The sequence below is a fragment of the Choloepus didactylus genome, chromosome 7, assembly GCF_015220235.1.
Source record: "Choloepus didactylus isolate mChoDid1 chromosome 7, mChoDid1.pri, whole genome shotgun sequence".
Classification (NCBI taxonomy): domain Eukaryota; kingdom Metazoa; phylum Chordata; class Mammalia; order Pilosa; family Megalonychidae; genus Choloepus; species Choloepus didactylus.
In genome coordinates, this window is record NC_051313.1 from 103,950,567 (window position 1) to 103,973,921 (window position 23,355).

General features: G+C 38.8%; 1 protein-coding gene across 1 annotated transcript; it reads right to left on the bottom strand.

Moving 5' to 3' along the window:
- Positions 1-465: 465 nt before the first annotated feature.
- On the bottom strand, positions 466-23,054 carry ADGRF4 (adhesion G protein-coupled receptor F4). Its single transcript, XM_037844451.1, has 9 exons — positions 22,968-23,054; positions 22,069-22,123; positions 20,097-20,248; positions 9,479-9,730; positions 6,239-7,618; positions 4,084-4,125; positions 3,657-3,716; positions 2,537-2,593; positions 466-816 (listed from the first exon to the last, which is right to left on the bottom strand). Exons 1-8 carry the CDS (start codon positions 23,052-23,054, stop codon positions 2,546-2,548), a joined length of 2,076 nt encoding a protein of 691 aa, XP_037700379.1. The 3' UTR covers positions 466-816; positions 2,537-2,545.
- Between the last annotated feature and the right edge of the window lie 301 nt (positions 23,055-23,355).

The following is a 23,355-nucleotide window of genomic DNA, read 5'->3' on the forward strand; positions in this document are numbered from 1 at the left end:
GAACTATGAATCTGTGGTGCCAGTGGAGAAGTCCATTTGGAGTGAACTCACAGATGGGCAAATTGTAAATGGTAAATATATTCATTTTTATTTCTAAAATAACAACCAGAATCGTCTTTATGTATAGTTGTTTAAGCACACACACACACACATGCACATTCACACATGCAAATTATAATACCTACAATAATATTTTTCACTTGAAATTCAGGTACTGGGAGCTAAATTATTTTACTCAAGGTCTAAAGTAGACTAAAATAGAAGGCATTAAAAATTCTCTTACTTTTCTTCTGTTCCCTATCTTTAGGAAACCTACTGTGACAACTGTCTCCAAAACAGATCCAGTGTTTCTCCTGCCACCCCACCCTCCCACTCCTACCCCTCACCCTATCCCTGAAACTGATCTTGCCAATCCCACCCCCCCAAGATCCCAGGATCTGCACAGAGTGACCAATGGCTGAGCCCACGGAGCCACAGAGCAGGTCTCGGATGCGGATCCAGAGATCCGTAATGGTCTGTGGGTCTATTCTTCATCTTGCCAAAAGTTGACCCAGAAGCCAGGCTTTTGAAGATCACAATAGGTCAAAGCATCAGTGGATCAGCCTCCTTAAAGCTAAGTCACCTAGTATTATCCTCAAATCTTCCTCAGCAAGCGTTTTTGCAGTGAGAGCTTAGGTGTCACTCCCGGCAAGAAGAGCAAGATTCCAAGTGAACCCAACTCTCTCTCTTCATTGCAACCTGTCTTCTGTATTCTCCTTCTCCTGGAACACGCCTCTCAGTCACAGGATGCAGGGTGACCGCGTGGAACAGGGCAAACTAAAAAAAAAAAAGGTTGAAACACTGGTTAATAGTAATAATAATATCTGGCATTTATTGAAAGCTTAATCTGGGTCAGGCACTCTTCAGAATTCTTAATATGTTAGCTAATTTAATCCTCAAACATTCTTGTGACATTTGTGTTACTGTTAGCCCCATTTTACGGGTAAGAAAATAGAGGCAGTGAGGCAGGGAGTAATTTCCTCAAGGTCACACAGTAGGAAGGGTGTTCACCCAGCTTTATTTTTCTGTGCCTTTTTCCTTCTCATGCTGCTGCCTCGACCCTACACTCCGTGATCAGTGCCTTCTCTCTCTCAGCCACTATCAACACTTGGTCTCTGGAATGAGTTTTACCACAGCCAACCCTGCTATGCTCAACTAACTGGAGATACAGCCTCAACCATTCCTCTCTTCTCTAAAATTGCCAGGTACAGTATCCCCAGGAGGCAGGGCTTTCTCCATCTGAGGCCATTTGAAAACCTCATAGGACAGACAGTTGTCAAATTAAGACCTTAATGGAAAGGTCAGCTGTATTTTTTAATAGATCATCTGAACTCACTCTCAATTAGTAACTAATAAAGAAATGTTACAGTGACATTCTACCATGAGAAACCCCACAGAATGTGAAATGGACAGAGGTTGGGAGGGTCAATCTCTTTAAAGTTCTACCACATCTCCCTCTATTAAATTCTAATTTAAGAATCCATGTGTTAAGATGAATAATTAAGAATAATATGCCAGAACTTTCTTCTCTGTTTTTCCAGCATCCTACACTGCCTCCTTTATGCCTTCATGCCAGGCAGTGTACATGACAGAACCCCTATCACTCAAACCCTCCTCCCCCTGGGACCATGAACCAGTGTCTCTCACCAGGAGCAGTCTCTTAAAAATTCTTCCAACACAGAGTGTTTATGATTGTATGAGATTGTTTCAACCCCTTGCTTTGCCGTGTTACTCACTACTAATTCATGGGCCAAAAGGAAAGGAATGTAAAAGAGGAGAAGAATGCTGCACGATGGTGTTAAAAATATATATCTGAGACTCATCTCTGTCCATGTATAAAATCCATGAAACATTATCAAGGTTGATCATCCCTGCCCATATTTCCCTCATTACCTCAGGCTGCTGGCCGCCATTTTGTGACTTATTCTCCCCTTCTTGGCTGCCTGATATTTGTATCCCCTGATTTCACCTGTGTAGAAATGTGTCAGGAGTTGGCTGACAGTAGGCAGCTAATTTGCCACAACCTCACCCACATGCCCTTAGGAATGATCATGGTCATCACATAATTAGGGATAAACAGGTCAGTTCTATTCTGATTTCAATAAATTAAATTTTCCTTCTTGACAATGGTTCTATTATAAACTTCACCACTCACTGGCAGATGGAATGAAGATTTGTGAACTCTGGGGACAGCAAGAGTGTATCCTGTACCAGTGCAGACGTGATGACAGCATTCTCTTACAGGGGACAGAAAATAAAAGTGTGCTTAAGATCTGGTCATGTAAACTGAGACGGCATAAGTTTTAAGGAAGATATACATATTTTCATTTATGTGCTAGGCAATGAAGAAATTTCCATTCTCTGAAAAATATGTCCACCTGTCCCTCTCCCACCTCACTCTAGCATCACACAGCAGACAATAGTTTGCTCACAAGGAGTATTGAGGGGCTTCTTACAATTTTCAGGCAAAGCTTCTCCTTGATTTTTTAATACTCACTTCTCCTCCTCAACGATTCATCAAATTAGAGCCATTACTTGGGCTTAATGATGCATTCTAAATGGTAAAAAATAATAACAACAGTGGTATCAATAAGTAATGGTACTGATAACATGCTATGCATCTATATTTATTTATTTGCATGCCTAAAGATAAACATGTAAAAATGAAGACATGAGGATGAATATCAAAATTGACAGCCACAGAGAATTAAGTGATCATATTTCACTAAATCTAACATTGTAAGCTACATCATTATTTTTATGTTGCAGTTAGAAATAAAAGGAAGAAGACCTTGTCAATTAAACAGTGATACAACATTGATTGTAAGATACATTCCCATTTCAGAAATGTTAAAAGGGAAAGAACATGTCTATCTTAAAATTGATGGATTATGACATCCACACGCACTACTGGCTAACAATAAATTCTTGTTCTTGATGTGTGCAGAAGATTTTATGCTTGCTTGTTTTTATGAAAGTAGCTGTTATTGAGAATCTGTTGACTGAACAAATGACTTCTTTCTAATTGACATAGCAATATTGGCAATTTTAATTAATGCCTTAAAAGACAGATAGCCAGACCAAAATCTTTCTTAGGATCTATATGAGTAGATACTTCAACCTGAGGAAGTATGGTTTACTAAAAAGAGTCCTAAACAAGGAGACCAGAGGGAGATTTTGAGGCCAGTTGTTCTAAGTTGTGGTTCTGCTCCTGATTAGCTGGGTGAACTTGGAGAGCGCCTGTAACTGCTCTGAGCCTTGGTTTCCTTACCTGTAGGATGAGGACGTTGACTAGAAGCACCTTTCTAGCTTATCTCTTATTTCCCAGCGCTCACATTTTATGAACCTACAATCTCAAGTCCATGTTGTCACATCTCAATTCTCCAAGTGTGGAAAATTATCTTGAATGGGCATATTCTGCTGGCCTTTAGTTTTAGCAGGATACCAAAATTTGTTAAATGAAGAAATGAATGAAGGGATATATGCCCAAATGATTCTGTTTGCTAACAAATCCTGAGCACTAAGCTGTGGTATTGTCTCTGCATAACTGCTGAGGACATTGATCCTCCAGTATTGAGTCTAAAAGCGGGGCTGGGGGGGTTGGGGGGTGGGCTTACCTCTGCTGCCCTTGATTTACCCTTCAGCGAAGTCATCCTCATTCTCAAAGCAGCTCTTATCTAAAGAAGCAATGATAATGAAAAACTACCTCATGGAAATCAGAGGAGATAATAAATTCCCCAAGACCCAGACCTGCATCCTAAAACACTGAGAGTAGGAGCCTTGGCCGAAGCAGCATCAGATGGCTGGCAAAGCATTTACTGTGCCTAGCATAAAATAAGACTTGGGTAAAAGTAGAGGTATTGACTTGATAAAGAGCAAGAAATGAAAGAGAATAGTTTTCTCCCTTCCTCCTCGTGGCTGTACCCTAAACCATGCCCACAATCTCCCCCGGGCTTGGCTGTCTGGGTAAAGCAGCTATCTCATCTTCCTGCTTCCCTTGGCCACAAGAAGTCATTTACAATGAGTGAAACAAATTCAAATTACCTTATGATCCATAATGGTTCCAAACAACAAGATGAAGAATCCCTGTGGCAAAATTCAATAGAAGAATGAGGGACAACGCTGCAGAGAATATCCCAGCTGTTATTTTAATACCACTCTTCTAGATACCATCTAGGACTGTTGACAGGCATCAGAAACATCTGTTAGCACTGATTCAGATAAAAACATATTGGTGGCTACTTTTTTGTTCCCAGTCTACCTCCATCCTTGGAAGAGGATCACCCTCATTGCATGATAGGTGAGGGTTACTGATATTTATTTACTGGCTACTAACGTGAAACAGAGTTTTTTACTTCACTAAATCTTTTTACTTTCTTCCCAAATATTGATGTGGCTGTTCTTACTCATGATGACAGAGACTCTGGGACTATTCTGTAACAGGGACTATTGTGATTCAAAATCACAATCATAGAAGATGTCTTAAGAAAATGAAACTTGTATTCTATCTTATTTTGATTTGGAGTTAAATGCCAAGAAATAGTCAGCCAGGGCCTCCAAGCTGGTGGAAGACAATTCTGCATAAGAGAGACAGAAGACTACAGAGACCTGTGAGGCCAGGCTCACCTCCCATTTAAATTATTCGGTTCCCTGTAAAGTCACAATAAATGATGGTCAGCCTTTTTGAAAGGTGGAAATGGAGGCCCAAGAAAAATCTGGATCCTGCAGTGAAAGTGGACAGAAGCCTGGGTTTTTAAGGATGGTTTCATGTTGAAGAAAAATTGAGAGTCGCAGGGAAGGCTCACTGAAAAAAATAGAGTGTATTTAACTAAAATTGAGTGTTTTTCTTTTTATCAAGAAAAAAGTGATCTAAAAAAGAAAAAAAATGGCAATAGCTTTTTGAAGTTTTACTTAAGTTGCAAAGTCAGAAGAAGGATGAGATAATTTTCAAGATTTGGGGAGATTTATGTGAAGCCAAGAGTATTTGATTTAAAAAAAAAAAAAGCAAACTATCTTAAGTCACAGGTTTCTCTTTAAAAAAGGCAAGGGAAAGAGTGAAATAAATGTGACTCAAAGTTATTAAAGAATTGTGAGTAGGATATATAATTGATCTGAGTTGCCATTTCTTTAAAGTCTGCTATATATTTTGTATCACGATTTTTAATTGACTAATAGTGACGTGTTAATAGAGATACTTTTTCTGCTTTATTAAATAGTTGTATTTCCATTAATTAAAGCAGGGGTCAGAAAATTTTTTTCTATGAAGAACCAGATAATAAATATTTTAGGCTTTGCAGGTCATACAATAGTCATGCAACTATTCAACTCTGCCACTGTAGCTCAAAAACAGTCAGAGGCAAAACAGAGATAAATGAGTATGGCTGTGTTCCAATAAAACACCAATTACAAAAAAAATAGTCAACAGGCTATAGTTTACCCACCCCTGATTAAAAACATAATTAAGAATGTGGACTTGCTAAACTTTCTATTACTCATAGGTATGGAAAGCAGTCTGGCTAATGACAGCTACCCAAAAGTGCAAGCTTAGAGACCATATGGGAAAAAAAAATAACTTTTAGTGGGATAAATCTTGCCAAACCAAGTATGTTAGAGTAACAACAGACAACAGAGATCATTCTTAATCCATATTGTTGTGTTATATATTAGAAGACTGAGGTCCAAAGAAAAGTGACCTTCCCAGGATTTTGTAACCTATGGCAATATCCATTTCCATGAAAAACATCTTTCTTTCACAGGGAATAGCAGAAAAAAGGTAAGAGACTCCTGATCAACACTCAAAGCAAATGACAAAGTCCATCTCTTTATACTCTGGAAAATTACTGTTTTGTAACTGAATTCCCACATTACTTGTGAAAGGCTAGAAATCAAGCTTGTTTCACATCTTGTGAGTGCAGCCTCACACATCCCTTACCAGAGAATAGTCCTCTAAAATGAGGTCATCTTCTGACACTGAAACTTTAGGAAGGATGCACAAGAACCAGTGAGGAGAGAAGGAAGGAGATTACCACCCAGCCAGCCAGATCAGCTAAATCCAACTTGACCATCAATAGAGTGAGAGATGCCATAGCTAAATACCTCTAAGACATGGAAGGAAACAGAGGGAACATTTTTGACTTTAAACCATAGCCATTTTTGTTGTATAATCAGAACAACACAGAATTTCCCTTTTGGAACTTACCTGGAAAGCATTGAGTAAGGCAAAGATTATATGGAACATCAAGGAAGTGCCTTCGATGAGAGTGGCTATTCCAAAACCCCACGTCAGTCCCAGCAATGGAGTGAGGATGGCAACATTTTTGCTGATCCTCCTAATTATGGCAACCTCTTGACACTTGGAACTGCCAATAGAGGGCTTCTGAGTGTTGACAGCAACAACCAAAACCACAATGAGATTCACGGCCACAATGACCAAGGCCGGGATGGCGAATGCTAAGACGGCTTTGGTATTGTCCCAGTTGAGCCAACAGGCCTCAGTTCTCACATAGCCTTTCCCTGGCTCTGTGACAGCAACTGTGGTGGCAGCTATGATCAATGGGCAACCATAGCCAATGGCAAAGCCAATGGCCATCAAGTGAGACTTCATCATTCTATGGAAAACAACCAATATTCCATAGATAATAAGCAGTGCTTTGAAGAGCATCCAAAAAAAGAGAGAGAGGTAGAAAAAGTGACTAAAAAATGTCACTGCAACACACCAGTTGTAGTCCTGGGCCTTTCCATTAAAGTTAGAGGCTACGATGAACCACACATTAGCAGCCAGGAGTGAAATAGCTATGTTCACAATGCACACGTGGCGCATGTATGATACCTCTGCCACAACCACCTGGGACCACACCGTGGCTTCAATGAGCAGACAAAGAATCAAGCTAAGGATGGAGATGCTGAGCCCAATGCAGGTGATATAGTCCAAGACCTTGTTGAATATAGACTTGGGGGACATCAGAATGGAAAAAGACATCACCACACGAGTGTAATTACAGCGGCATTTCACTTTGTTCCTGATATCCAACGTTGTTTCACAGGCCTTCTCATCCCACCTCCTTTTCCCGGAGTGCCAGCCAACACACTGGGCCCTAGCATTCCGGGATTTATTGATCTTCTCAAACGTGAGTAGGATTTGCTTCAACCTTTCTGGTAAAACCACCGAAAGGACCAGACCATTTGAAGCCCTGGGAAAACTCAAATTTTGCAAGTGGGCTTCTTTCAGAATGGCCCCAAGTGTTGGAAAAGCTATGCTAATGGCTTGAGATGTATTTGGTAGCAGCTTCCACAGCTCTTGCCTGGGAATTTCTATCACTCCTAAGATACCTTCTGTTGTATTGTTCATACTCATGGCGAAATTGAGACTTTTCTCTGAAGTATTGTGGTTGATGTGAAAGCCTTTCATCTGAATGAAGAGTTCATCCACAATGTTTTCAGATTCGTTGTGGATATGGAGTTTCCCGGCAAACAAATTCACTGACTGCAACAAATCTGAGCTGGCATTTTTGTTGGGAATGAAAGTCCAATTTGAAATGGCTGCTGTGTTGAGGATGTGATTAGCCACTTCACTATAGCTCTGCAATGGAGAAAAGTGGGTATTATACTAAAGATTTACCCATATTTTACAGAGTCCACTCTGCTGAAATTTTTAAAGATCAAAGATCTGATCTTACTTAACACATGTCCCTTCAAATTCCCTATGTATTAGAATTCCGTATCAGTAAGCCTACACAGAGGGAGGGAAAGTAATAAAATGCTAAAAAGAAAGTATCACAGATAAACTTTATCTGCTTTACATTTGCATCCAGGACAGCATTTCCAAACTTCAGTCTGTAGAATGTGAGTTTCCTATGAGATGTTAGTGGGGTTTAACACAGAGGAGTGGAAGTCAATTCTATGCTAAACTAAGTTGAAAATACTGCATACCATATCTCTATAACTCCCTCTTATAAGAAGTCCCAAAGCTCATTAGCACAGTAAAGGCTTTTAAAAGTCCTGCTGTATGTAGGGGCCAAGCCCTCAATCCGGGAGCTCTCCCTTGTGAGGCTTGTTGCTGCAAGGGAGAGGTTAAGCCTGCTTAGAACTGTGCCTAGGAGTCCCCCGCAGAGAGCCTCTATGTTGCTCAGATGTGGCCTCCTCTCTCTCTAAGCCCACTTGTCAGGTGAACTCACTACCCTCCCCCATACATGGGACATGACACCCAGGGGTGTGAATCTCCCTAGCAACGTGGGAAATGACTTCTGGGGATAAGTCTGGACCCAACACTTGTGGGATTGAGAGGATCTTCTTGACCAAAAGGGGGAAGAGAGATGAAACAAAATAAGTTTCCAGTGGCTGAGAGATTTCAAATGGAGTCGAGAGGTCACTCTAGAGGATATTCTTATGCACTATACAGATACCACCTTTTAGTTTTAGTGTGTTGGAATGGCTAGAGAGAAATACCTGAAGGTATCGAACTGCAACCCAAGTGACCTTAATTCTTGAAGATGATTATATAACTTTGTGGCTTGCACAGTGTGCCTCTGTCATTGTGAAAACCTTGTGGCTCACACTACCATTATCCAGTGTATGGACAGGTGAGTGGAAAAATGGGGACAAAAATTAGATGAAAAATAGGGTGGGATGGAGGGGATGGAAAGATCTAGGTATTCTTTTTTGCTTTTATTTTATTTTGGAGTAAGGAAAAGGTTCAAAAATTGATTTTGGTGATGAATGCACAGATGTATGATGGTGCTGTGAATAATCGATTGTATACTGTGGATGACCATAGGGTGTATGAATAGATCTCAATAAAACTGAATGTTAAAAAAGTTAAATGAACAATGGGAGGAGGAGGGGAAGGTGATGTTTTGGATATTCTTTTTATTTTAATTTTTATTTTATTTTTTGTAGTAATGAAAATGTTCAAAGATTTATTGTGGTGATGAATGCACAGCTATATGACGATACTATGAACAATTGATTGTACACTTTGACTGTATGTTATGTGAATATATCTCAATAAAATTGCACAAAAAAAAAATAAAACATTTTTAAAAAGTCCTGCTGTAAGGAAACCTACTCAAATTTGTTAACCAGAATTTCATACATCTACTGTGCTATGGATCTCCCCTTTAAAAATGGAAACTCCGTTAACATTTCTCAGAACAATTTTGGAAATGCTAGCCTAGACTCAGTCTTTCTCATGGCCATCAGTATATGGCATTTTCTTGAAACTATTAAGTGTATAAAGAGATGTATAAAAATATCCTGACCTTGAAAACTTCTGTAAACTAGAACGAATCTATATACAAAAATCAAGTGAAATGCCAGCTGCCGTTTTTGTTATGGTGGTTGTATTTTTACCTGGTATCCTGAAAACTACATTCAGAATTGTTAAAATGCAAGATTTTGAGAAAAAAAAAACCTCTCAGTTTCTAATGAAACTAACAAATACCTTCATTTTCTCTCGGGTAACATTATCAGATAAGTCAGCAGTTATATTTTTTAATAATTCCACTATAAATGCGATATTTCCAGATGTGGCTTCTGACGATTTCACGATGCCAATTATGCAGGCATAATCAAATGGGCAGTTCTTGCGGATTCCTTGAGCTACACTGTTTATGGGCTCTGGAGCTCGAAAGTCAAGAATGTGCAGAGGAATAGATGGTGCTGCTATGGAGAGGCGGGATGACCCATTTGCATCCTGTATTACAAAAAAAAAAAATATTTCATTCAACAATGGTTAAGTACCTAATATTAGAGGAGCTAGAGGTACAAGCAATCCACATGGGAAAAAAATGAACCCAGAAGCAAGTAGCCCTAGAAAGTGGTTTAGATGCTGAGAGAAGTAGACAGATCATAAGGCTTGGGTGGGGTGGGGATGGGACATAAAGAGGAAGGGATTCACCAAAATTCCCAGAGATCTGGATACTGACCTTTCCTACAAGAATTTGGTTTCTGGACAGGGATTTAAACTCAGTATTATAGCAAGAAAATTTTCTCCAGAAAAGTGGAGAAATCCTAGGAATAAAATTTTTCCAATTATCTATAAGATTTTTTAAAGAGGAGTCACAAGGAATTTTATAGGGAGTGGTTTTTGCAGGTTTGGCAGATCAAACACAGAATGCTAAGTAATGGCAACTTCAGAAGTTTCAGTTCACTAGTGCTTGTTCATTTCCTGATACTTGTACTTAGATACAATCAGAATGTGACTTTGGATAAGGAAAAGCAAAATTTACTTCCTTCAATTCATTTTTTTTTTTCATTAGAGAAATTGCGGTTCTTATATTGAGGTCTTTGATCTATTTTGAGTTAATTTTTGTATATGGTGTGAGATAAGGGTCCTTCTTCATTCTTTTGAATATGGATATCCAGTTCTCCCAGCACCATTTGAAGAGACTATTCTTTCCCCACTGAGCCTTGTAAAATATCAGTTGGCCATATATGGAAGAGTTGATTTCTGAACTCTCAATTTTATTCCATTGGTCTATATAGCTATCCTTGTGTCAGTAGTATGCTGTTTTGACCGCTGTAGCTTTGTAATAAGTTTTAAAGTCAGGAAGTGTGAGTCCTCTAACTTCGTTTTTCTCTTTCAGGATGTTTTTGGCTAGTTGGGGCCACTTATCCTTCCAAATAAATTTGATAATTGGCTTTTCCTACAAAGTAGGTTGTTGGAATTTTGTTCGGGATTGTGTTGAACCTGTAAATTGTTTTGAGTAGAATCTTAACAACATCCATGAGCATGGAATGTCATGCATTTATTTAGATCTTCTTTGATTTCTTTTAGCAATGTTTTGTAGTTTTCTGTGTATAAATCCTTTACATGCTTGGTTAAATTTATTCCTAGATATTTGATTCTTTTAGTTGTTATTGTAAATCGAATTTTTTCTTGATTTCTTCCTCAGATTGCTTATTACTAGTGTACTAGTGTATAAAAACACTACCGATTTTTGTATTTTGATCTTGAACGCCACCACTTTACTGAATTCATTTATTAATTCTAGTAGCTTTGTTGTAGTTTTTCAGGACTTTCTATATATATATAGGATCATGTTATCTGCAAAGAGTGAAAGTTTTACTTCTTCCTTTCCAATTTAGATGCCTTTTATTTCTTTTTCTTGCCTAATTGCCCTGCCTAGAAATTCCAGTACAATGTTGAATAACAGTGGTGACAGTAGGCATCCTTGTCTTGTTCCAGATCTTAGAGGGATAGCATTCAGTCTTTCACCATTGAGTATGATGTTAGCTGATGGTTTTCCCCTTTCCCTCACATTCACACACCATTCAGCACTGTTAGTTGTTCTCACAACATGCTACCATCACCTCTGTCCATTTCCAAACATATAAGTTCAACCTAGTTGAACATTCTGCTCATAATAAGCAACTGCTCCCTATTCTTTAGCCTTGTTCTATATCCTGGTAATTTATATTTCATGTCTATGAGTTTACATATTATAATTAGTTCATATCAGTGAGACCCTGCAATATTTGTCCTTATGTGTATGACTTATTTCACTCAATATAGTGCCCTCAAGTTTTCTTCATCAACCCATTTTTTTAAGACAGTTTTGTTCACACACCATACATTCTGTCCTGAGTAAACAACTGATGGTTCCCTGTATAGTCACGTATTTATATATTCACCACCATCGCCACTATCTATATAAGGACATCTCCATTTCTTCCACAAAGCAGGAGGAAGAGCCAAAGAAGGTAGAGAGACAAAAGGAAAAGAAAAAAGAAAGAGAAGAAAAAACATGACAGCTGGGAAGCAACAAAAGGAAAGATAGCATTAAACTAACGTAAAATAAAGAGTCAGATGTTACCAATGCCAAGAGTCCCATACCCCTCCCTTATGTCCCCCTCTTATATGCATTTAGCTTTGGTACATTGCCTTTGTTACATTAAAGGAAGCATAATACAATGTCTCTGTTAATTATAGTCTCTAGTTTGCATTGATTGTATTTTTCCTCCAATATCTTCTTATTTTTAACACCTTTCAGGACTGACATTCATTTGTTCTCCCACATGAAAAAACATATTTGTACATTTTATCACAATTGAGCACTCTAGTTTTCACTGAGTTATACAGTCCCAGTCTTTATCTTTCATTTTTCCTTCTGGTGTCCCACATGCTCTTAACCTTCCTCTTTCAATCATACTCAAAGTCATCAGTGTACTTACATTGCTGTGCTATCATCACCCAAAATTGTGTTCCAAACCTCTTGCTCCTGTCTTTTCCTATCTGTCTGTAGTGCTCCCTTTAGTATTTCCTGTAGAGCAGGTTTCTTGTTCACAAACTCTCTCATTGCCTGTTTCTCAGAGAATATTTGAAACTCTCCCTCATATTTGAAGGACAGTTTTGCAGGATATGGAATTCTTCGTTGGGAGTTTTTGTCTTTCGGTATCTTAAATATATCACACCACTTCCTTCTTACCTCCATGGTTTCTGCTGAGAAATCCACACATAGTCTTATCAAGCTTCCTTTGTATGTGATGGATTTCTTTTCTCTTGCTGCTTTCAGGTTTCTCTCTTTGTCTTTGATGTTTGATAATCTGATTATTAAGTGTCTTGGTGTAGGCCTACTCAGATCTGTTCTGTTTGGGGTATGGTGTACTTCTTGGATCTGTAATTGTATGTCTTTCATAAGAGATGGGAAATTTTCACTAATTATTTCCTCTATTATTGTTTCTGCCCCTTTTTCCTTGTCTTCTCCTTCTGGGACATCCATGATGCATACATTCAAGTGTTTCATGTTGTCTTCAATTCCATGAAACATTGCTCATATTTGTCCATTCTTTTCCCTATCTGTTCTTTTGTGTGTAGGATTTCAGGTGTCTTGTTCTCTTGTTCCTGAGTGTTTTCTTCTGCCTCTTGAGATCTGCTGTTGTGTGCCTCCATTGTGTCTTTCATCTCTTGGGTTGTGCCCTTCATTTCCATAGATTCTGCCAGTTGTTTTTTCAAACTTTCCATTTCTTCCTTATGTATGCCCAGTGTTTTCATTATACTCTTCATCTCTTTATCTCTTTATCTTCCCTAAACTTTTTAAATTGATTTAGCATTAGTTGTTTCAATTCCTGTATCTCAGCTGAAGTGTAAGTTTGTTCCTTTGACTGGGCCATACCTTTGTTTTTCTTAGTGTAGGTTGTAGTTTTCTGTTGTCTAGGCATCTGGTTTCCTTGGTTACCCCAATCAAGATTTCCCAGACCAGAACTGGCTCAGGTCCCAGAAGGAGGAAATATTCAGCACCAGGTTTCCCTGAGGGTGTTGTCTTAGAAGATTGACACATCCTGTGAGGCCTCAAGATGCTGTGCTTTTCCTAACCTCCCAGCAGGTGGCACTTGTCAGGCTGTTGCTCTCTACTGGTATAAGGAGGTGTGGCCCCTTTAATTCTCAGCTTAAGTTGTTTCTGGTTTGATTGTTTTCCCTCAGGTCCTGGGGTCTGGTTCTGAATGGAAGGTGGTTAGTAGAGTTGGGTAATACCTCTTTCCTCTTAGAGAAGATACACCCCCTAGGGAGTTTTCATTTGCATTTTAATAGGTTCTTTGTCTCTCTCTGTCTCTCTGACTCTGCTATCTCCACCCTTGTCTGGGTCAGAGCGCTGTGAGCTGAAAATGGCTAAGGCTTTCTCCACTGTGCCTCTCAGGTTGAGAGAGTGATAAAGGAACAGAAAGCCCCCTTTCAGGGTCAGTCCATGGTCCCCAGTTTCACTCATCAGCCAGAGATAGCATCCAGTCCTCTGGGCTCCCCCTCCCAGGACAGAGAGATACCCTGGCTCTTCAAGGTCAGTTATCACTAAAAGCCTCTGTCTGCTTTTTGGGGATTTGCAGCTTGCATTGAGCAGTCCATGTTTGCCAATTAAAACCCCAGTTAGAGCTGGCTTGAAGTATATTCGCTTGTTCAGAGAGTGCTGCTCTGTATCTCTGCAAGGCTTTGCAGTTTGGTCTGCCATGGGGGGAGGGGGGTCCTAGCTTGTGTCCGCAGTTTCTACTCACAGATTCCACACTGCAATCTCAGGCATTCCTCCAAATCCAGGTTGGTGCATGATGTGTGAACAGTCACGGTTGTCCCCAGCAGTTATTCCAGATCATTTACTATTGTTCCTGGTTGTTTATTAGTTGCTCGGGGGGGGGGGGGCAATTCATTTCCACTCCTCTCTATGCCACCATCTTCTTCTGTCTCCTCTGGGCTTTTCTTTGTTGGGAGGTTTTTGATGACTGATTCAATCTCTCGACTCATAATTGGTCTATTGAGATCTTCTTTTTCTCCTAGAATCAGAATGGTTTGTGTACTTCTAGGAATTTGCCTATTTTAAACAGGTTGTCTAATTTCTTGGCATACAGTTGCTAAGAATATCCTCTTAACATCCTTTTTATTTCTGTGGGGTCAGTAGTTATGTCCACCCTCTCATTTCTGATTTTATTTATTTGTGTCTTGTCTCTTTTTTCCTTTGTCAGTCTAGCTAAGATTTTGTCAATTTTATTTATCTTTTCAAAAAATCAATTTTTGGTTTTGTTAATGCTTGCTATTGTATTTTATTCTCTGTTTCATTTATTTCTGCTCCAATCTTTGTTCTTTCTTTGCTTCTACTTGCTTTGGCTTAAGTTTGCTCTTCTTTTTCTAGGCCCTCCAGGTGTGTAGTTAGGTCTTTGATTTTAGCTCTTTCTTCTTTTCCAATGTAGCACTTATGGCTATGAATTTCCCTCTGAGTACTGCCTTCACTGAATCTCATAAAGTTTGATATGTTGTATTCTCATTTTCATTTGTCTCAAGGTATTTATTAATTTTTCTTGTGATTTCTTCTTTGATCCATTGATTAAAAATGCATTATTTAACTTCCATATATTTGTGAATTTTCCAGTTCTCTGTCTGCTATTTATTTCCAGCTTCATTCCATTGTGGTCAGAGAAGATGCTTTGTATAATTTCAATCTTGTAAAATTTATTGAAATTTGTTTTTGACCCTACATGTGGTCTATCCTGGAGAACAATCCATGTGCACTTGAGAAGGATGTGTATCCTGATATTTGGGGGTACAGTGTTCTGTATATGTCTGTTAGGTCTAGTTCATTTATCATATTATTCAAATTCTTGGCTGCCTTATTAATCTTTTGTCTAGATGGTCTATCTGTTGATAAAAGTGGTGTATCAAAGTCTCCAATATTATTGCAGAAGTGTCTATTTCTCTCTTCAGTTTTGCCAGTGTTTGCCTCATGTGTTTTGGGGCACCATGATTAAATGTATATAGATTTAAGATTGTTATTTCTTCTTGGTAGATTGACACTAATTTTAATATATAGTGTCCTTCTTTGTATCTTGTAACAGCTTTTGACTTATTTTGTGCATTATTAGTACAGATACCCCAGCTCTCTTTTGGTTACTATTTGCATGAATTATCCTTTTCCATCCTTTCACTTTCAATCTATTTGTGTCTTTGAGTCTAAGGTGAATCTCTTGTAAACAAAATATAGTTGGATGATGCTTTTTTATCTATTCTGTTAAACTCAGTCTTTTGATTGGGGCATTTAAGCCATTAACATTCAGTGTTATTACTACAAAGGCAGTACTCCTTTCCTTTATTGCAGCCTCCTTTTTTGTACAGCTGATCTTTTGTGATGTATGTGACTGAGCTCTTTCTCATTTCCATTTCTGTATATTTTAAAAATACTTTCTTTGTGGTTACTCTGGGGTTTGTATTATACAACCTACTAATTTGAGAAGTCATTAACTTAACTTTAATAGCATCCACATTCTCTGCTCCCATATCCATCCATTTCCCCCTATTTATGTTGTTTTTGTCTCATATTACCTTTTCAGATTTTATGTGCCCATTATCAGGAAATATGACTGTGTCAGTTTGAAACTGTTATGTATCCCAGGAAAGACTATGTTCTTTAATGCAATCTTGTGGGGGCAGACTTATTATGGGTGGGATTTTTTATTAGGTTGTTTCCATGGAGATGTGACCCACCCAACTGCAGGCGAAACCTTTGGATTAGATTATTTCCATGGAGGTGTGACCCTGCCCTTTCAGGGTGGGTCTTGATTAGTTTACTGGAGTCCTTTTAGAGAACTCATGGAGAGAAAGAGTTCAGAGAAGCTGAGAGACATTTTGGAGAGAAGCTAAGATATGTAATCCAGAGTTTGCCCCAGAAGAAACTAAGAACTGACACAGATGCAGATGCTTGGAGATGCAGACAGAAAGATGTTTGGAGATGCTAAGCCAAAAGAAGCAGCCCAGAGTTTGCCCCAGAGAAGCTAAGAGAGGAAATACCAGATGCTTGGAGAGAAGTGTCCTGGGAGAACAAGCAAGGATGCACAGGAGCTGAGAGAGAGAAGCTAAGAGAGACAGAAGCCCAGAGACATTTTTAGAGAAAACCATTTTGAAACAAGAACCCAGAACAAAGGACCAGCAGATGCCAGCCACATGTCTTCTCAGCTGAAAGAGGTGTTCTAGACACCTTCAGCCTTTCTTCAGTGAAGGTATCTTCTTGTTGATGCCTTGGTTTGGACACTTTTATGGCCTTAGAACTGTAAATCTGTAACCTAACAAATCCCCTTTATAAAAGCCGATCCATTTCTGGTATTTTGCATAATGGCAGCTTTAGCAAACCAGAACAATGACTAGTTCTTATTTGGTTGTATTATAACTCTTATAGGAAGTAAAGAGCAGAATTATATATTGAGGATGAAGTACTATTGGGTTTTGTATTTACCCATTTAGTTACCTTTACTGAATGTTCCAGTTTGCTAATGCTGCCATTATGCAATATACCAGAAATAGATTGGCTTTTACAAAGGGGGTTTATTTGGTTACAAAGTTATAGTCATAAAGCCATAAAAGCCTCCAAACAAAGAAATCAACAATAGGGTACCTTCACTGAAGGATGGCCAATGGCATCTGGAAAACCTCTGTCAGCTGGGAAGGCACGTGGCTGGTGTCTGCTCTGGGGTTCTGGTTTCAAAATGGCATTCTCCCAGGACATTTCTCTCTAAGCATCTAGGGATGTTCTCTTAGCTTCTCCCAGGCAAACTCTGGGCTAGCAAAAATCTGCTTCAATGGCCATCTCCAAAATTCTTCTCTGAGCTGCAGCACTGACCTCCGTCTGTCTGAGCTCTTATAGGGTTTCAGCAAACTAATCAAGGCCCAGGCTGAATGGGCAAGACCACACCTCCATGGAAATAATCTACTCAAAGTTATCACCCACAGTTGGGTGTGTCACATCTCCACGGAAACAACCTAATCCAAATATTCCACAAGATTGGATTAAAGATTGTGGCTTTTTGTGGGGGACATAATATATCCAAACCAGCACCCTGAAGATCTTCACTTCTTCACACTGCTCCAAGTCACTCTCTCCTGTCTTTTCCTTTTGACCTGAAGAATTCCCCTTAGCAAATCTTATAGGGTAGGTCTTTTGGTGATGGATTCTCTCAGTTTCTGCTTATCTGTGAAAGTTTTAAACTCTCCCTCAATTTTGAAGGACAGTTAAATCCAGATAAAGAATTTGGGGCTGACCGTTTTTATCTTTCAGTACTTAAATATATCATATCACTGCCTTCTCATCTCTGGTTTCTCATAGAAATAGACCAGTCTTACTGAGGCCCCCTTGCATAAAACAAATCACTTTTCTCTTGCTTCTTTCTGAATCTCTCCTTATCATTGCCATTTGACATTCTAATTAGTATGTATTTCAGAGTAGTTCTATTAGGGTTTATCCTGTTTGGAGTGTGTTGTTCTTCTTGGACATGTATATTTATGTCTTTCATCAGAGTTGGTTAATTTGGGGCCATTATTTCCTCAAATGTTCTTTCTGCCTCTTTTCCCTTCTCTTCTCCTTCTGGGACACCCATGTGCAATATTTGTATACTTCATGCTATCTCTCAAGTCCCTTAGACACTGCTCAAGATTTTTCTACTCTTTTTCCTATCTGCTCTTCTGACTGTTTCTGTTCTTCACTTGTCCTGTCTTCAAGGTCACTGATTCATTCTTCTTGTTGTTCAAATCTTCTGTTGTGTAACACTAGTGTATTTTTAATCTCCATTTTTGTGTCTTTCATCCCCATGATTTCTACTTTTCTTTTTAATCTTTTTAATTCTTTTTGCTCCCACACTTTGTATTCTTGATAATATTCTTTAGCTCTATATCTAGCATTAGTTTATTTCTATCCATATTTTCCTTCATCATCTTGAATTGATTTAGGAAATTTGTTTGAACTTCTTTTATTAGTTTTTTCAAAGTCTGTGTCTCCTCTGAAGTTTTAATTTGTTCCCTTGTTTGAGCCATGTCTTCCCATTTCTTAGTATGGCTTGCAATTTTTTGCAGATGTCTGGGCATCTGATTATTTTGCTATGCTTACTCTCAACCTCAGTTTCTCCCTCTTGCCTAGGGTTTTGTTGTAGATAGGCTATATGCTAAGGCTCTTCTTTTCTGCTTGGTCCAACTTATACCTGGACCTTTAGAGTATCTGTGTTTAACTGTTCAGATATTCTCAGGTCTTCTGCACCTGATTCTTGCCCTGGTCATGCAGTACAACTTTCAAAATTGCCCTTTTATGCACAATTGTTTCACCTCCAGAAGAGAGCTTCTTTTCCTCTGTTCCTTCTCGAGGAATCTGATCTGTTCTGTTTGTTTTTGTGCAGAATTTTCTCCCAGCTCCTATGATTTGTTTAACCTCTCTCTCACTCAGTGCCCTCTTTTCATTACACTTTTCAGTTCTGGGACCTGTCCTGCCTTACCGCAGTTTAGTTTTCCCCTTTTAATCTCCATGAGGCTTTTCTGCCTCTGGTTACTTCCTTGTTAGGGTATCCTGCCTGAGTGAACCAGATGAGGTTAATGTTCAAAAAGGCCCATTTTTTTTCATTTAGGTGATCAAGCAATCAGAGACTGGGTTGAGTGTGTGCACCTCTTGACAATAGTTCTGTTGTGGTCTCTTTTCCTTCCTGGGGGCCATTTTGTATGCGTGCACCCACCAGCCACTTATGTTCTACCCTGAGCCTCCGCAGGCTTGGGTTCGTGTACCTGGATATGCATGGGGTTCTAATTTGCTGCTGAGAGTGGCTCTGTGGTCTGAATCCACAGCAGGAGGTCCCTGAGGCAAACTGCCTCTGTGTGAAGTGTAAGCTACACATGGGACTGAGCGAGGGGGAGGGGTACAGACTGGCAGGTCTGAGTCACAGATCTCCTACCTATTTTTTGGTGTTTTTTTTCCTTAGATTCAATATCTACGAAGTCCTTCTCCAGTTTCTATCATGCCCCATAATTCCAAGCAAATGGGATTTGTTCTTTTATTAGTTGCTTCTGAGGGGAGATTTTTCCAGTTGATATCTTATGTTGCCATGTTGATGACATCACTTCAATTCATTTTTGAATGCTATTATGGTTGCAAGGACTTATATGTGATTACTTACACTAAGTGAGAGACTCCACCACCAATCCCTTTATGAAATCATTGTTAAAATATTAGGAAATGCAGAGATCCATGTATTCCAATGGGATAAGTGGGAGAGTGGTTGAATTGGAATTGGAAGAAGGGATTGAAAGAAATGGTTGCTATCCAAAAGACAGATTATAATTGCAATGAATTCTATTGTATTCATTGCATTTCTGTTCCCTCTGGGTTACCCATATCTCTTTTCCTTTGGTCAAGTGACTAAAAGTATTAGGAAAGAATATCAAAATGAATTTGATTCTAGATACATTTAGTTGATTAATTGATTAGCACAAGAAGCATGCAAATCCATCTTTAGAGCTGAAACTTTAACCTCCAAGTAGTCATTTACACTAGAGTGTAAATGTGTGTTAGACCATTTTTTGAGAAAAGATTCCGAGAGAGAGAAATAGACAGAAACTTGGCTGACTAGGGAAGGATGAAAAGAGTAGAGAAAGGGGACAGTATCCAAGATTTTGGATAAGGAAGGTGGGACAAAAGACAAATTTAATATATTCTGTAGATTTTCCACAGTCCAGGCCTGAAACTGATCATCATACTCAATAGTGGACATCAAAAATATTCCCACCACCTTCCAAAATATTGGCTCCTGTAGCTAATAACATGCAGATACATCACCTTAAAGAGTGTTTCCACAGAAAGGCTTGTACATGTCTCCGTTGATTTTTGCCACTTTTTTTTATTACACGTAAATCCTATTTCTCCACTAAAGTGCTTAGCACACGGCTGGCTGCAGCTAGAAGAAGTGATGCAAGGTCCCTGGCATTTCTCTGAAAAGAAAAAAGATATAAAGAGAAGATACCTAATTAGCTTTTCCACACTCTGGCAGAGGCATCTAATTCATTCTGGGGATTCTTGGATTGCTTCTTGGAGAAGGAAGTGACATTGAATTGGATCCTCAGCAACAAGTAAGACCTTCCATGCAGATTATGAAGCTGGTGTCCAGGCAGAATGCACTGCACACAGAAAAGGAAATTGCAAGTCATTCAGAAAGGCTAGTTCAGAACACATGAGGGTGAGAGTGGCAAGAGATGAGGGTGGGGAGGAAAGCGGGGGACAAGTCACAAAGGGCCTTGAATGCTATGAAATATGGGGGCCACCAGGAAACATGATTAAATTTATGTTTTTGAAAGATAATTGTCAATAACATAGAGTAGGAGTTGGTAAACTTTTCTGTAAAGGACCAGATAAATAGGGTTTCCAGGCAAAATACAGGAAGCCCAATTAAATTTTAATTTTAATTTCAGATAAATGTTCTGATAAAAAATGAAAAACTTTTTAGTATAAATATAACTCATGCATCATTATTTGTTGCTTACCTAAAATTCAAATTTATTTGGATGCCCAAATTTTTATTTGCTAAATCTTACAATCCTAGCCAGAGAATAAATATTCTCATCTTTGTAAGCCATACAGTCTCTATTGCAATTTCCCAACTTTGCCACTGTAGCATGAAAACAACCAAAGACAGCATATAAACTAATGGGCATGATTGTATTCCAATAAAATTTTACTTACAAAACCTGGTGGAAGATTTGGCCCATGGCCCATAGTAGATAGATTTAAGACAGGGAATCCAAGAATGAAGTTCTTGAAATATTCCCAGGAAGAGTTGCCTTAGGATAGTGGCAGTGGAATACAAAGAAGTAGATGATGCTCAGAGCTAAAAAGACATTGCAATTAATAAGATGAGGTGACCAATTGGTTGGGAGTCAGGGAAGCACCCTCATTTCTGGCTTGGACAGCTCTGTAGACGACTCCATTCACTGAGACAAGAAACAACAGGGTTTACATCTTTGTTTGACCTCAACCATGTATATCAATTTTTGCAAGTTATTTAACTGAAATGGTAATCAATTTTTGCATCTACATAATTTGGAGAGAATGCCACAGGGTTATTACAAATATTAATTGAGATAGTGTTTTATATAACACAGATCAGTCTTGTCTTAAATGCTTAATAAATGTCAGTTACCTCTCTCTACTCTTTCCCTTCTCAATTCTGCATCCACATGGAGATGTCTTTGCTGCCAAAAATATACTTGGCCATGACTGTACAGAATCCAGATGTCCCCACTATTGGGTGAGAACCACATGATTTCACTACTTTACTATTGATGGTTATCTCTGTAGTTTACCTCTCATTTCTCAAGAGTGACCAGTTTCAACCACCATGATACCCATCTTACATAGTATCAATAGATTTCTCTGAACCAAAGGGTTCTGTACATGTAAGCACACCCAAAATGTCTTTGAATAAAGGAATGAATGAATCTTATCCTCTTCCCTCTTCTTCCCCCATTAGCTCATCAGTACAAACAGATTTCCCATTTGGGTTTGAAAATGGACACTTGTCTACTATTCTAGAGTACATGTAAATATTTGTTAACTCATTTCACTGACTATTCCATGGATGATTGTAGACTTGTAAGAAAATCTACCAATCCTAGTAAACATGGAGAACTTTCTAGAGATTGTTATTCTATTTGAAACCTGGTCCACATCCTTGGGACCTACTTGCAACATCAACATTCTTCTATTAGTCTGCCTGGTTTCCAAATGGATGAAGATCGTTCCTATGGCTACATACCTTGTATCCTTCCAGTCTTGGGTTTCCCTTCAGAGCTTTGAAGTTTATCTCCATCCTGAAAAACATAAATTCCCAAAGGTCCTCTTTATTGTGGGACTTTCCTCTCTCATCTTAATTTAAAGGTTCCATGTGGATATGAAGAGAAAATGTGTTCAGGCCTAGGAAGAAAACTGCAGTAGATCCATGTGCTACTACTGCAAGAACTTGCTGAATGCAACATGAATGTGAGCACAGATTGGGATTGTCTCCAGTGAAGGCTAGAACTGTAATGGTTGTCATTTGGGCTTTGATTGCCAGGTTAGTCAATTGGGTACAACTTTCGAGAACTTTAAGTATCCAGGGAGAACAAACAAATGATAATTATACCACTAAGCTGTTCTCTGTCTGTATTAATGTCACAATAAAATGGTGCTAATATGGTCCACCAGATACCATATATCTTTAGAGAGGAAAAAATGAGCAGATGCTGGGAATAATCATTAGGTTGGAATAATAAAATCAGAAAGAACTGTAAAGATTATCTAAGGAAACCCCTTCACATTATAGATAAGGAAATTAAAGAAAAGCACAGCAATTTTGCAACTAGTGAGAAGCAAAGTTAAACTCTGAACCTAACCTGCTAGACTCTCAGGCTAGTACCTCTTCCTCACAACACCTGCCTGTCTACATCCTCTGTGTCTCACAAAGTGATTATTCTACTGTACAGTTGCACCTTGGGCAAGTCCTGGCCACCTCTCAACTTCTCTTTGTCTCCTTCTTTAGAAAGGTACTAGCAGTAAGAGTAAAATTGAAGTCATTTGAAAATTTCTTTAGAATTGCATGTTATTTATGAGACATCTAGCCATCTAGGGGAGCTGCAGGATGTCTTATGGGACCACATAGGAATGAATTAAACTTACTTTTATGTGGATCTTGGATTTATAGTAGGAACATTCTGTGGCCAGAAATAACAATAAGCAGCAAATCATGGTTGCCTGTGACTTCATTTTCACATGTTAGGATCTTCACCTGCAATAGAGAAAGACTATGGATCCAGCTGAAGGCAATAACTCCACACAACTAACATACAATAACAACATACTTGGCAAGCTAACCAACCACCTAGTGAACCCGTTGGGGACTCTGGATTTTCACACCAAAACAATCTGCCCCAGAAAAGCACACCAAATGTCTATTTTCAAGCCATCTAAAATTTAAAAAAAGGAAAGACGTTCTCTCAACTGATAACCTTTCTACAGACAGAAATCAAGAATGATGGAAACACCAGGAAAGACGTAAATTCACCCA